Below are 15198 nucleotides of genomic sequence, written 5' to 3' on the forward strand. Positions count from 1 at the left end.
TGGGCAATGAACTAAAATTAAAATTAAAACATTTTTTTCTTTTTTCATGATAAATTACAACTTAGAGAAATTATTGTCAATGCAAATGTGGTTTGCAGTGGCCAAATTTTCCCCACTTACGGTGCTAACTAGAGTAGTACTAACCTTTTTACAGAAATTCCAGACATGTTGCTACAAACAGAACTATCCCATTTAGCAGATAATTTATACACGCATTGACGGAGCGTAAAAGTGAACTTCAAAAGATTGAGATTACCAGCATAGCGCCATCACAGTGAAATCTGGAGCTACATAATTTTACAATCACCTGGGCACGTCACAAGCTGTAGCAAGTCATGTTATTCGCTGTCTCTCCTAAGCAATTCGTGCAGACCATCAATTTTAATAAGAGTCAGTTTCAGTTGCCGAGCGGTAGCTCCCAACCAACTGGGCATCAAAATAATATGGAGAGGGTCATGCCATCCAAAGGTAATAATGGAGATGTGGGCTACGATTGCTCAAATTAAGCAACATATCATTGGATTAATAGTAGCCACATCTTGCTTATGGAAGCATCTAAAAAAAATGCTGAACTTCCACACAAGGTTTTTTACAAAAAAAAAATAAAAAATAAAAAAAGAAAAAGAGTTAAGAAAATCACCGATTTTGTAGCAGCAATAGATGCCCTTTGTCTTCCTTTTTTCTCACGTAAGAGCCCCCACACCAACTAGAGAAATCTTTTTGATATTTCTTCATCTCTCTAAATACTGAACTGTATACGGACAATGAATGCATTTATATGGCCTATTGATTTGTGTGGTTGAAATTCAAGAAAAACGCTCACTATGCTATATTGCTAACTGTTCCATCACACTAGGTCAAAATCATATTTCACAAAAATGAAGCTACACAATGAAATCATGCTCCAAGAGTGTAAATTCAAAATGAGAACTTCAAAGCAATTTAAGAGACACTCCTCTATGATCATGATAAATTTTCTGGAACATCTGAAATGGAAACTCCAGGAAAGAACTCTCATAATAAAAGAAACATGCAAAAAATTGAGGACACAGTAGAAGAGCTAGGTATTAATAGATTGTAAATACAATTCTTTAAAGATGACTTGAAATTTATAGCAGAGAATCTTTAAAGATGATAAGGGAAAAAAATGCTGACAGGATTTGCAGGCGAGAAAGTAGAGCAAGTACAAGTTTGACACCAAATGGTCAAGTAAAAATAAATCTTAAGAGAAAATTGAAATAAGGAAATTAGTGTTATGATTGATCAATAAAAACATGAGTAGAAAATGGACCAACATTATTTTTTTTTTTCCCTTGGAATCAAAGACACTGACTGTAAGCTACTACAGATAAAGCAAGTGGTGAAGGAAAAAATATGAAAAAATAAGTACCTTCTACACCAAAGGAGTAGATTGATCCTATGACCGCCCCAGCACCATGCCTTTGACGGCCACGATGAAGCACGGCTCGACCAGGGACATGAGAGTAGTCAAAGATATCCTATTGGCATATAAATACCTTGTAAAAAAAAAGTAAATGACAAAAGAAAAAAGCTATATAAATAAGATAAATGGCACGAACTACCCCTTACAAGAACCATGTTGTCTCACAATCAATGGTAGAGAGCCTATGAATGCTGTTTTAAAAATCATAGCCATACAAAATTAAACATTCCAATAAGACGCTAATTTTAAAAGAAAACAAAAAATAACCACTATACGTCCTCATATTAAGTGCTTCAAACAGTTTCCACAAATTTAGACATTTCCAATTTGCCATCTGATTATTGATGTTACTCAAGTATCATTTTGTGGAAACTTAAATGCTTTAGGTGGTTCATGGAGTAATGTAGGAAAAAAGCTATTCCACAAACACAATATGGTTGAAATTTTAAAATGCAGGATGTTGTTACATGGTACACCTGCACAAATTTGTGAAACAAAAATTCTGCATGAGTGAAGGATCGTAATACATAGGCATGGAATAACTAGTCCATCCATTCTTACCCTAATCTATTCCACGAACCAAACAAGCCATAGAGCATCAGAAAAAAAAAAAAAGCTAATCCGCAGTTAGACAGCCAACATCTGCAATAAGGCAATTCGACACACCACAAGTGCACATCTTCACTCTAGTTGACTAGATGATTACCTCGTACTAAAATTTACAATTAACTTACAATCCATTGACAGTGCAATAAGAAGTGTAGACCAAAAAGAAAAAAAAAATCCTTGAAATTGGCAGTGACATACTCAAGAAAATTACATCTATTGATTGAGAAATGCTCCACCTTATAGACTAACATACCTCTGACTGACTTCCAGTATTTACATGTTTATCACATCGTGTGCCCCGAAAAAACAATTCTCCACCAGAAAATTGCTTACCCAAGCAAACGTTCAAATTTACTTTTGAGTCATCCACATGAAAGCCTACAAATGTAACTGTTTATATTTAGACAGCAATGTTCTAAAAGAAAAAGAAACTTAATAAAGGTATGTCTATTCTGTAAACAAAATCATATTTTAGGTGGTATATCAACATTAAAAAAAAAAAAAAAAAGAAAAAAAAAGAGAGAAAATTTACAAGAATGACAAGTGTAATTGTGAAATTGAAGCCAATAATATTGAACTAATTCTTGTTTACTATTACCAGCCAAGTACTTGTCTTCTATGATCTATGCAGTGCAGGTGTAGATCTTCTAAACCCATTCCCTGAGTATACATTTTAGTTATTCAAAGGGTTAATCACCAAAACAATCTCAAATTATTGTCAGAGTACAGTTATGGACGCTTCTCTGGAAATCACCATATCAACCTGTACTTCAAGTTCCGAGTCGTAAGCGCAGTTGCATCCAAGAACCCTTTACAGTTTTATCATTTGGATACAGCACGTTGACTGGGATGAAACGGGCTAAGTGTGCATAAACAGCTATTTAAGTGTTCCTTGAAAATAAAATCCTTGGAGATGTCACAAAATTGATCCTTTTCATCTCTCTCAATGCCCCAATTTCTCTAAATCAAAAACTGAAAGGGGCAGGGGGAGAGGCATTAATAAATCTCAGACTAAAATTCAAAGTTGACAGTTACTAAAAACTAAATTTCACATACCCAGAAAAACAACTCTTTAAGATTCAAGTAAAATACAAATAAAGATAATCCATTATCAGTTAAAAAAATGATAATTTATTTTTCTTTTAATGCTACCTTTGTTTTAACAAGAATTTTATAGATGCTTAATCAGAAACATATATAATTAACTTAAGCCAAATCTGTCAAACAGAACAATCAAACACAAATAGGGTAAAAGGAAACAAGAAAATGAAATCAATACGTAGCTAAATGGTAAAGAAAATGAAATCATACATGAAGAAATTGAAAAACTAAATATTGAAAATAAAGCGAACAGAGACGAACCAGAAATTGTGAGACTGTTAAGCTTAAGCCAAAACCCCTCCGCTGCTTTATTAACCCTTTCCTTTCCTTCTTCGTGCTATTAGTATTTGGTGCTTCATAACCTCAACTGGAGTTGATGTCCAGGTTGGGCCGGGTCAATTTCAGCCTATTATCGATTTGTCTTTCTTGGGCTAGCTTAAGTTTAATAATAATAATAATAATAATAAATTATTATTATTCAAGGCGGTTTGAAGGAATTTTTATATGAAGTTGACAATTATGGTTTATGAATTTTTTTGAATTGAAACAAAATTGTTTTGAGTTACAAATCCAACTGAATTAATTGTGTTGAAGTTGCAAAGTAATCTAAAGTTATTAAAAACAACAAACAAAATTATATGAATTCTTAAACTTTTGATGCACTTTAGAATTCTCGTTCCTCCAATTTGGTATATTGCATTAGTTACTAATATAAACTAATCTTCTCCTCGCACTTCGCATGCAGATGTTATAGAATGTGTCAAAATAAAAATTTTATTTTTCTTATAATTAATAATTATTTTTGAAATCTAAATATCCAATTTATTATATTAACTAATGTCCAAAAAATGAAATAAAATAAATTTTTTTATTTTCTTGCAAAAGAATCAATCTATTCACATATACAAACATAAATCAATCAAGTTTATAATTAAGCTTAAAATTTGAAATTTTGATAAATATTTTAATAGACTTTATAATAATCTTTTTAAATATAAGTTATTTGAATTCATTTTGAATAAATAATATAAAATCCAAGCATGAATATGATAAACATTAAATATCTAAATTTGCCCTAATTTGAAATAGGTTGAGAAAGTACTATTATCTCCCTCTGCAAATCATAAAATCATACCTTTAGTCAATAATCCAAAACTAAATATAGTCTGGAAGGCAAAAGGATATTCTTTTTCTCCCCTTCTCCTAAGAATTAAATCTTGCCTTTGCTAAAGCATTTTCTACACTGACTTTTCTCCCCCATTTTCTACGCTTCGCTCCACCTTGAATGCATTAAACCATGGGATAATAATGAATTTGATATATTCTAGACAAGGATTGCCTTCAATAATATTTGGAGGACAGTATGCTTTCTTTATTTTCACATTTACTTCCGCCTATAACAGCAATAAAGAAGACTAATAAAGTAAATAATAATAATGATAATAATAAAGTAAAATGCAATCTTTATACATAAGAGAATTCCGTTCCCATCCATTTTCATGTTATTTATTCTTCCTTGCATGAACAGAAACATAACTCTTCATCTTCCATGTAGATGGCAGAAGATGGATCACCTTTTGACATCTTTTCTTGCGCTTGCTGTAAACCTGGAAGCATGTCTGCATTTACAGAAACCAGAGTCAAAAGAGTAGTCAAAGGAAAAAGAAACAAAGTAAGCTCATCAAATCAGTTTTACAAAAAAGTTAGGAAAATACAATGGGATAAAATGATTGGCTTGTTTTTCCACTTGATGTCATCACACTATTCTCTTGCAAGTATATTAACTTTTCGTTGATCCATGACCAACTGACAAATGTCAGCCTGTTGGGTGAAAAAAATTGGAACAAATGCAAGTTAGGATTTAATGGACGACATTTAATTATGTAATAAACAAAAAAATTATATTCTATAAGGCTTGTATTAAAAAAAAAAAAAAATCCAATTAGCGCGATTTAGTTGGTCTCTTATATTCTATAAGGATGTGAAATTTGAATTCTTTTTAAGATATTTATCAATTTTGCGAGTGCTAAATATTTAAATGGGTACCTCTTTTGTATAGCTCGTAATATTATTTTGATCCATTTAATTAGCGTATAATGAATAAAAAAAACTAATTAAAAGTTGTATATTAATTTAATTTGATGGTAGTATACTATATATAGTTTATAAATGGCATAAACAATTATTTAGAGGATAATATGAAGGATACATGTAATGAAACGTCAATTAATTTAAAGTCTTTGAGAATATATGTGGAAGAAAAATGTTTTGCACGGTTGACGATGAAGACAAATAAGAATTATATTTATTAAAGGATAGTGAAGCTTCCTTCCTATTGCATGATTTATGTCAAACAAGAACCTTTTAAAATTTTAATAGATGAGTATAACTCACACTTGTGTTTGAATATTTTTTTTTAATCCGCTCGGTATTCAATACAACCAACTAATCAAGATTTGGGGACATTGCTTATAGGATTCAGTGTCTCATTTTACTGGATCAACTCGTAAAGGTGTGCAAACTTCACTCAAACCGATTAAATTAAATCAAATAAGATCAAATGCAGTTTAGTTTTCATACATAAAATTAAAAATTTCTTTAGTTTGGATTGATTTTCATAAAACTCAAAAATTAAGTTTAAACCCGTAAAAGAATAGTTAAACATAATTGAATTGAAGTTGTTCTGTTATGTTAATTTGAGTTCAAATTTTTTGGTTTATTATATATATATATATATGTATTCAAAATAAATACCAAATAATTTTATGCACATTGTTGTATTTAAAAAAATTGGATAAGATATTTCATATTTACATCCATTAGACTAGTAAAATTAAAACAAATTGAATTCCTCAACCATAGCCAAGGCTAAATTCTGTAAGTGATTAATATAAAAACATATAGAAACAATTACAATAAAGAGAGGGTGGGATAGTGATCAATAGTCCAACTTCATCCTCTTTTAATATTTTATTTATTTCTAAAAATTATTATAATGTTATATATTTGAAGGAGTCAAACCAATTGAACTGACTAATTCAAAATAGTGATTCAGTTTTCAAAGTATGTTCTACTTTTCTAGTCACATGGTTCAATGATAGAATAGTATAATGCTTTTTCTTCTTGGAGACTTTCCAACATCTTGAAAAAGAATGCCTAGCCTAAACTTCTGAAACTTGAAATATAGCACTTTTGTCCATATTTTATTAGTATTTTTTCTTATTATATGGCTATTATATGGAAAACAAGTATGTGGCTATATGCCTTGTAAAAAACATTGATAAACAAAAAGGAGTATGTACTCTTCTACATTTACATTTAATCCAAATGGATACCTGCAGTAGTTTCTTCTCAAAAACTTAAATTAAAGCAACCGTTTGATTTGGTTTTTATTTTGTAACACCGTTTTGATTGCTCTGTTTTAGTACTATTGCAATTCAAATTACCTGATAAGAGGTTTCTTTTATGGCACAGGTGCAGCAGAAGAGACCGCGAGCTTCAAAACACAACAGAGCAAGACAATGCTGTCACTAGGCAAAACAATGGTGTCAACTATAAAGCACATTAATGCATTACTGAAATAAAACAGTCCATACAAATATAGAACACTACTTGCAACACCCAATTCTTTTGTCAACCAGAAACAAAACATTCACAAATCTCAAAGATAGAATCTTAAGTTCCTACCTTTTCTTAAAACACAAACATGGAACGTGTAGCATAGTGAAGGAGATACAACACAAAAGTAATTTAATATTATGCAGCAAACCAAAAAAATATTAATAAAAGCAAAATCTGATAAAGGAGTCTAGTAAAGCAGCAATTTTAAACTTATGAAAAGAGTAAAAAAGACCTCGAGCTCCTCCAAACCAACATTGGTAGAGAAAGAAACGGATGAACCACTCCTATTGCCAGAGATTATTGGTACAGTAATAGGTGCATTAGCTAATTTTGCTGCAATCATGCCTGTTGACGAAGATTCCAATGAGCCTTCTTTTGTATTGCCCACTGAATCTTTGACCTGAATTCTGCAGTCAAGATCATCTTCAAGCTCATGAACTTCTTATGATAAAGCTTGGTTAGTAACATAAGGACCAGACATTATTGTCTCAATTGCCAACTTCTTAGCCTCCTTAGAGCATGGGGTATCCCTGGTGGCAGACAAATCTTTACTCTGCAGATTAAGATCAGCATTTTGAGCAGGAATCCCTGCTAAATTTTCCAAACCTTTAAGGCCATCTATTTTTTCTTCCCTATTTTCCTGCATCCCATTTGCACTAACAATAACACCTCCTACAGGAACATTGCCAACAGAAAGTCTTCCATCATTAACTTCCTCATCTAAAGGAGTAGTAGTAAAGGACTTTATGTTTTTCATGGTATTTGCACCATTATCATCAATTCACCTTTTCTTCCTTCCATCATCTGATGCATCTGAAACTCTACCTTCAGATGACTTTTCAGCTGAGCTTCGCCTACTATCCCAAGTTGCTTTTGATGGACGAGAAGGATGAACACCACCAGGAAAAACAAAGGAAGGCATGTCCTTCCATTTCACATGGATTATATGGATATCCATTCCAGGCTTGCATGAAGCATATATGTTGACAGAGTGTTTAAATTCCTCAACAGCTAACCTTATATCAAAATGTTTCCCTTCATTTATGGGAACCCCTTGTTTGCGTTGCAAACCCATAAAATAAGACCAATGTAGAGGTCTAGATTTGTCCATAAATTCATCTGGGTACGGATGGCATTGAAGCATATTTTGTGTATGCCTCTCAATCTAGGGTAGCAAAAGGAGAGCGTCACAATACAAGTAAACAAAGTATGCATGCATATGTACATAAAATATATAGAAAATATAGAGAGAGTGGAAAGTGTCCCAACTTGTGGGTGGGGAGTAGCTTCACCTTCAATGTAAGCTGGCGAAGGCGAGATTCAACCCACCCTTTCCACTGTCTTAAATCATCTTCATTTTCTGTATTAATGTCTATCTGTAGGTAATTCCTGTATGCTTCAAAGAAGGAAAAAGGCTCAAAAAGGTTATCCCAATCAGCCAGCCTTGCCTCCATTGCCTTTAAGGATTAGAAGCCATAAACTCATGAAAATGATCATAGCCCAAAGAGATACAAATCACAAAGAAGATAAACCCAAGAGAAACAATTAGAATAAAACCCTTTTCAACTTTCACAAATTTAAAATAAGAACTAATAATAATAAGAGGTTAGCTCATCTACTCTCTTTTTCTACTAGTAAAGGAGAATAAAAAGAAATAAAAAAAGAAACAATAAATTCTCTAATTGGATCAACTGGTGAAGATACAAATAACTACCTAGTTGCTATAGATAATAAATAAAAAATTACAGAGACTGGAAACCAAGCCCTCAAAAGTAAATGGACGTCTATTGTAGTATCGTGTCTTGTGAAATATCTAAATCCTGCATCAAATCAAACAATTAAATAGAGAAAATGAATTTGTATTCGTGAGAGAAGCTTATGATAAGCCTATTAAAAGTGGTAATATAAAGCCCTGGCGCTTGAACTAAAATATCTCATTAAGCATTCTCGTCAATACCAAAGGAAAGCTCAAAGGTTAAGCAATATCTCATAAAGCACAAACCAATCTACCAATCTTATATCCCCTCTTTTTATTCTCTGATAGATTGATAAAAAACTATGAAGGTGTCATCCCTATCCTGCCACAATCAAGGACAAAGGGGCCCCCTCTTTTTCAAACAAATGAAGGCAAAGCGTATTTCTCCCTTTCCCATTCTGAAAAAAGGAGCATTTGAAATCACTCAATTGCCATTTTTTTCCCGAGTTTTTAATCATTTTCGAATAGATTAGTTTGTTTAGCTCTATTTATAATCTTTTAAAATAAATTCATGGCTACCCTGATTTGTCTCTCTTCCACCCTCACCCACTCTCTGAGAAGCAAAGAAAGCTTTCAAAAAGGAAACAAGATAAAGATAAACAAATTATACAGTAATAGAAACACTTGTTCTTCATAGACCCATGCATGCATGTATTGTGGAAGAACAAAACAATGAATTAAGCACGCCATCAGTCCACATTAAAATAGTAGAACTAAAGAATGAAAGAATGAAAGAAAATTAAGCATATTGAATAAGATAAAGAGGACCATTTCAACGTCAAATGCAAAAAACCAGGGACCATTTTCAACATAAAAAATGCAAAATCCAGGGATGTTAGATTAACCAAAACTTACTTTAGGAATCACCCAAAGGGACAACTTTGCATAAAGAAGATCTATTGAAACACCCTTAAACTTGAATCTCATTACTGGAACATGTGCATCAGGCACAGGATGCCACTCTGTAACTTCAGGCATCTCTGATAGCATTCTATGTAGCTCACCGAAAAAGTCTTCCTGCAACCAATATTAGAGGCATTGTTAAACTCACTAAGTACTACCACAACTGCATTCTATATCATAAACACAAAAAAGCTAATCGCACTTCTCATGCTGCATATCGAGGTCCCACACAAAGAGTGTCAATATCTGCACCAGGGCCATGCATTTGAAAAACAGAAGATAAATATTTAACACAGGAACTCAATAAGAACACCAACTGTGGCAGCAAAATATATGAAAACATTAGCCTAAGTGTGCAACAGAAACGATTAGGCATTAAATCCATTTCTTTCATAAGAGTTTTGAATGGATACATTGATAGACACCATTTCCTGGGTTATAACAAAAATTATATAATTTAACTAAAAATATAATTCAGAAAAACAACTATCCCATTCTTGCTCCCTTATGGATGTTCATATGCATGGTGATGACCACTCGCCCACCACGACTACTCACAATTACCGTATAATATTGAAAAGTGAATAATTAGAGTTTTATATTATACATTTGGTAAGATCATAAATGCTAAATTAGCTACAGAAAATGAATAGAGATTCCATAGAGGCAAAGGAACTAAAGGTCAACTAAAGCTATAGAAAATGCTAAAGTAGGAAGTTATGGCAGTCAATTTAGCACACATACTAAATGAAAAAATAAGTGAAAAGGCAAAGTAACTAAAGGTCATGATCTGCTGGTGTCACGACCCATTTCCATGGACCGGACCGGCACTAGGGCCCAGGTAAACTTAAGGCCCCCGAGGCCCGTAGTAAGCCTGAAACACTACAAATTTGCTATCTCAATAAAATTTTAAACATTTACAAATTCCCCTGCTTACAATACACTATAGTTATAATACAGGCTCACAGAATTATTCCATCTATAATAATACACAACTTAAAAGTATACAAGTTCTATAACTGCGGAGTTTACTGACGGATGTATACATATAAGTCTTCGGACATTTATCTATTTAATTGATCAATACTAAAATTAGCGAATTTCTTTTTTAACGGCGAAGAGCAGAGTTATAGCTGGGATTTAGAAAATGCTACTTCCTGAAAGATTTGAACAAAAGAGATGTGAGTTTATTAATGAATAATAATTATTGCACAACACACGCATTCACACAATTGTATAAATATATCAACCTAGTCATCCGACTAGGTATATGCTCACACAGCCAGTCACACAAATGGCATATCACCAGCACTCACAATTATTAACATCTTCATATAATCACATCACGTGGAAATTAGTCAGTGGAGTCACCGAACCCCCGATGAGCCGTCCTCCCACATGGCTCATCCTCTCACATGTGCACCAGGGAGCCGATCCCCCATACTGGCCGACCGGTCTAATCCTCACTTGCCCAGCCCTCTCATTATTTTTCCATTCTCTCTTTTCTTTTCCATACCAACAGGAGGCAACCCGGTCGTCTCCATCAAATCTAGATCATCAGGCGCTCACAACAGGAGGCCACCCTGCGGGCTGCGATCAAATCTAGATTATCCGGTGCGCCCAATAAAGAATCCAGCCTGTGGTTAACAATAACGGTAACGGTAGGTGCACACGGGGGCGCCGATCTCCCATTTACCCGGCTAACAGAAACAGAATCAGGATCCATATAACAGAATCAGGATATAACAGAATCAGAATCAGGATCCGTATAACAGAAACAGTCTCACAAACCCATGGTGACCCACTTCATCCCAATTCCACACAAACAAAGCAAGGCATTGTCACATCACAACTAATCAAGCATTGCAATTAATTGCAGAAATATTGCAAAGTTAAACATCGGAATGCAATACACAATTAGACATTCATACTCAAATGCAAATAAATAAATAATATTAACAATAAACAACAATGATAGAATAAATAATAATAATGAAAATAAACAATAACAATGAAAATAAATAAGTAATTGAATAATTAAGTAAATAGTGATGATAGTAAAATAATTAGAATACTTTATTTACTATGTATTAAGTTATAGAATTATTCTAAATAAACCTATTACTTTATATTGTTAACTAAGACTAGTCTAAGTTCTATCGAAATTTCGGCAGCACCTCCCCTAAAAATTGGGCTATTTACCTACTCAAATATCACAATAATATATATATTAATCATTCAATGCACACAGCCCATCCGTCGGGCGATCAAACAGTTAAATTTCCCTTCCTCCATCCAAATAATAATGTCAACATTCAACTATTAATTCACAACTTATAATAATCTTCAAACGTGTTCCAATAATATTACTGAACATTCTTTGCTTCACATAAATATAATCAGCTTCTTTAGCTAATTGACAAATAAATGAAATCTTTTATATATCTATATACATATAAGAACACAATTACAGATATTACAATTTTATGTTCTAGTTACAATGCTACTTGCTGAAATAATATCGAAATCTTTTAAAGACCAGCTTATAAACTATCCTATAGTTCAAACAAATGGTATACTATCTTAAATGCAATTGTCGTATTTTCCCAGTTGAAGTTATGTGTTTAAGATTTCTCGATCAATGTTTGAATTCTAACTTATAATCTATTTGATTTATTAGTAGAATATTTATTCATCTTATCTTAGTATAATTATTAGCATTTACTAAGTTTTTGTACTACACTTATTTGCACCCATAAATTTAATCAATAGTAACTCGTATCCTATTATAACTCTATTAGTCAACTAATGATTTCTAATAATACACTTGGCCTATTAGCTTTTAAATATTCCGCCGAACACCCGACAACATCTCTCCTTAATCATACTCAACATCTAGTTTAAATTACCGTAGAACGATCGGCAGCCCATCCACCAGGCAAAGAACTTTAAATAAAATCCCCATCCTCCTATCATTATCAACCCACCATTCTTCGTTATACAGTAATTATAAAATCAATATCTTGAATCCATAATTTACTATGAATTACTTAATAAGTAAAAACAAAATAATTTCTTAAATTGAATCAATAAGTCTTATTTATATGCCTACCCATCATTGATTTTCACCCTTCAAATTTAATCACAATCAAATAAATGGTTTGTTTGACTGCACCTATTTATATTTCAGGACCTATAACCAATTATTTACAACACTAAATCCTAGATTTTCTTTTAATAAGCCAAGTATAACTTCGATTTAATCTCAAGTCATGCTAACAAAATAAGCTAACAACCAATTTATTCATGTGATTAGAATACCCAATAACTTAGTTACTGCATTTCTACCAACCCCTCCTTAATTTAACTTTCTGTGATATTTACGGCTTAGAAGACTAATTTTCGATTTCTGTCGTCTAATGATTCGAACACTATACAATATCAAAGTGCAAAACTAATTGCAAAACTAGATTCTATGTAAAAATTGGAATATACTGCCTATGAGGAATTCTAGTCACCGAATCCACCGCTGTCGCCGCCGTCTATGGTGGCCGGAGGTACCTTGGTTCCTAAATCTTGCAATTCTTACGCCAAGACGCAGCAAATTTCATATAGAACTCAGTTCTATAGCCAACTACTGCAATTTATGTCAATATCTAACAAAATCCCAATTTTTATTTCTTAAATCCCTAAGTCCCATTTTGATCAATTCCTGCGTTAAATCGCCTAATCTATGCAAAATGATTTCTAAAGGAGTGAAATGGGAGGACAATCAACTTACCTCGCCGGAGAGTATAGTCGGAGTTGCTCGGAGGGAAGGACGGAGACGCGACTGTCTCGATCGCGCTAAGGTCCCCAGCTTCGCTGTGACTCTTGCGCTCACCAGAAACGGAAACGGAGAGAAGGGAAGGAAGGCAGGCTGCTGCGGCGAGGAGTCGACGGCGAGGAGGCGCTGGTTCTGGTGGTCGGAAAACCAGAGAGGAGAGGCAGCGAGGTCGCGCGCTGGCACTTGCGCAAGGAAGGAGAAGGGGAAAGAAAAAAAAGAAAGAAAAAAAAAAGAAAAAAAAGAAAAAGAAAAGAAAGAAAAATCTTGGGCTTCTAGACCATTCCGGTTCGATTCGAACCGGTTTGGTCTAATTCTATGATTTGGCTCAATTAGCTTGGTTTTCGAAAAAATCGAATTGGTTTACGGGTCTAGTTTAGCAATAATAAAATACTAGCTGGTGTAATCTTATTGGTTGAAATAAAAATTTTATTTTTAAATGAAAATTCTACGAAATTAAATTTTCGGGTTGTTTCAGCTGGTCATAAAAGAGATTCCATAGAGGCAAAGAAAAAACAAACCTAGAGTAAACAACTAGAGGCTAACTCATAACTCTTAAAATTCTTTTTGCCACTAAATTCAGTTGCAGTTATAGTCATCCACATATCAGATGCTCCATCACAAAATGTCAACAGTACATGAATAGCATATAGTAGTTTTAATGGTACATATATTAGAGAATGATCATGTAGCATCCCTTCCTAGTCCATCCGTTAACCCGAATGAACCGAGCTGAGACACTACAATCTGGTTGAACCTATGTCCTGTCATGCTAATATCATCCTATATGCTAAATATTATGTCATGCTGTTGCTTGATACCTCAATATTTACTTAATATTTACAAGACATTACTCTATTTTCCAAAATGAAATGGGCCCAACTATATGCCCTGTACATGCCACAGAACCAAAATATCAAAATGAGTAGCTACCCTGAAAACTAAGCCTTCAAAAGATGAACTGCATCAGTTGTAAAGATGACTCTCTATGGTCCAGACCCAAAACCTACGAGTTAAAACAAGTAACTCACTGGACAAATAAAGTTCAGTGGATATCTCAACTTAATGAGAAATAAAGAAATAAACATGTACAACACACATATCATTATACTTTCATGATTTTACCTGCTGTTCATTATGCTGTATGAATTATGCAACTTTTATTAAACATCGTATAATATATAAATAATATAATCTCATAACTGTATGGCTCTATAAAGTTACAGTGAAACCTAAGTGATAAGAAGAACTGTATGAAACTGGATGAATACTATATGACTAGGCTGTTTTGACCCGTAATAATCATATCCACTCAACGGCCTGTAGCCGGAGTACCAAACTGTATGGGGCACAGATCTGCTATCCTATGTCGCGACATAGCCTTATCTACGTGGTTTCTACCTAACCTCAGTGGAGTGTGCTATCCTATGTGCTACAGTGTCCTGACCTAGCTCTATAAATACATCTCTTTCTCACAATTTTCACACAACTTCACAACTCCACAAACGGCAAAAACCCTAAAAAAAATATACTGTGCTGCCACATTTCGCTCCAAAAAATTCTTATGAGTTGATTTGAAGAGAAATTGGCATTAGATATCAATTTTAGGTGAATCAAACCATAAAAAGAGAAAAAAAAATCAAAAGATAAAAAAAGAACACTTCAATCCTTGGAAACAAAGCTTCTGGAGATCTTAACTATCATTTGTTAAGACATTTGATCCGTTTACAATCCTCAATCTGAGGATCAGGTAATTTCTTTAACATTTTTTGTGTTTTTTTTTTTACATATTTTTTGTGTTTTTTTTACATATTTTTGTGGTTTTAGTAATTTAAGCTTCTTTAAATTGTATTCTGTTCATATTTGACCATTTTATATGTCCTTAAATCACATTTAAACAAGAAATGATGTAAAAAATCATTTAAAAATGAATTCTGGGCA

General features: G+C 33.2%; 2 protein-coding genes across 3 annotated transcripts in view; both read right to left on the minus strand.

The window, feature by feature from the left end:
• Positions 1 to 3584, minus strand: part of LOC149494249 (uncharacterized) — a 59517-nt gene extending 55933 nt beyond the window's left edge. Inside the window, exons 1-4 of one of the 2 annotated variants that reach the window (XR_016322170.1) lie at positions 3416 to 3584; positions 2307 to 2431; positions 1391 to 1499; positions 101 to 751 (exon numbers count right to left, since the gene is read on the minus strand). The gene's annotated coding sequence lies outside the window, so the exon portion shown is untranslated. Of the gene's footprint in view, positions 1 to 100; positions 752 to 1390; positions 1500 to 2306; positions 2432 to 3415 lie in introns of those variants that run through there. The other variant, XM_089725135.1, reaches the window with a different exon arrangement.
• Positions 3585 to 6805: 3221 nt separating this feature from the next.
• LOC149494252 (nuclear poly(A) polymerase 1-like) lies at positions 6806 to 9371 on the minus strand. The gene is made up of 2 exons (XM_089725130.1): positions 8068 to 9371; positions 6806 to 7940 (listed from the first exon to the last, which is right to left on the minus strand). Exons 1-2 carry the CDS (start codon positions 8227 to 8229, stop codon positions 7557 to 7559), a joined length of 546 nt encoding a protein of 181 aa, XP_089581256.1. The 5' UTR covers positions 8230 to 9371; the 3' UTR covers positions 6806 to 7556.
• Between the last annotated feature and the right edge of the window lie 5827 nt (positions 9372 to 15198).

Source organism: Jatropha curcas, chromosome 8 (genome assembly GCF_041381405.1).
Source record: "Jatropha curcas cultivar XTBG-Jc1 chromosome 8, XTBG_Jcur_1.0, whole genome shotgun sequence".
NCBI classification, from domain to species: Eukaryota; Viridiplantae; Streptophyta; class Magnoliopsida; order Malpighiales; family Euphorbiaceae; genus Jatropha; species Jatropha curcas.

Coding starts and splice junctions, on each gene's coding strand:
- LOC149494252 (XM_089725130.1), bottom strand. CDS start 8,229: ATGGAGGCAAGGCTGGCTGATTGGGATAACCTTTTTGAGCCTTTTTCC. Junction 7,941..8,067: donor TTCGCCAGCTTACATTGAAG/GTGAAGCTACTC, acceptor TTGCTACCCTAG/ATTGAGAGGCATACACAAAA.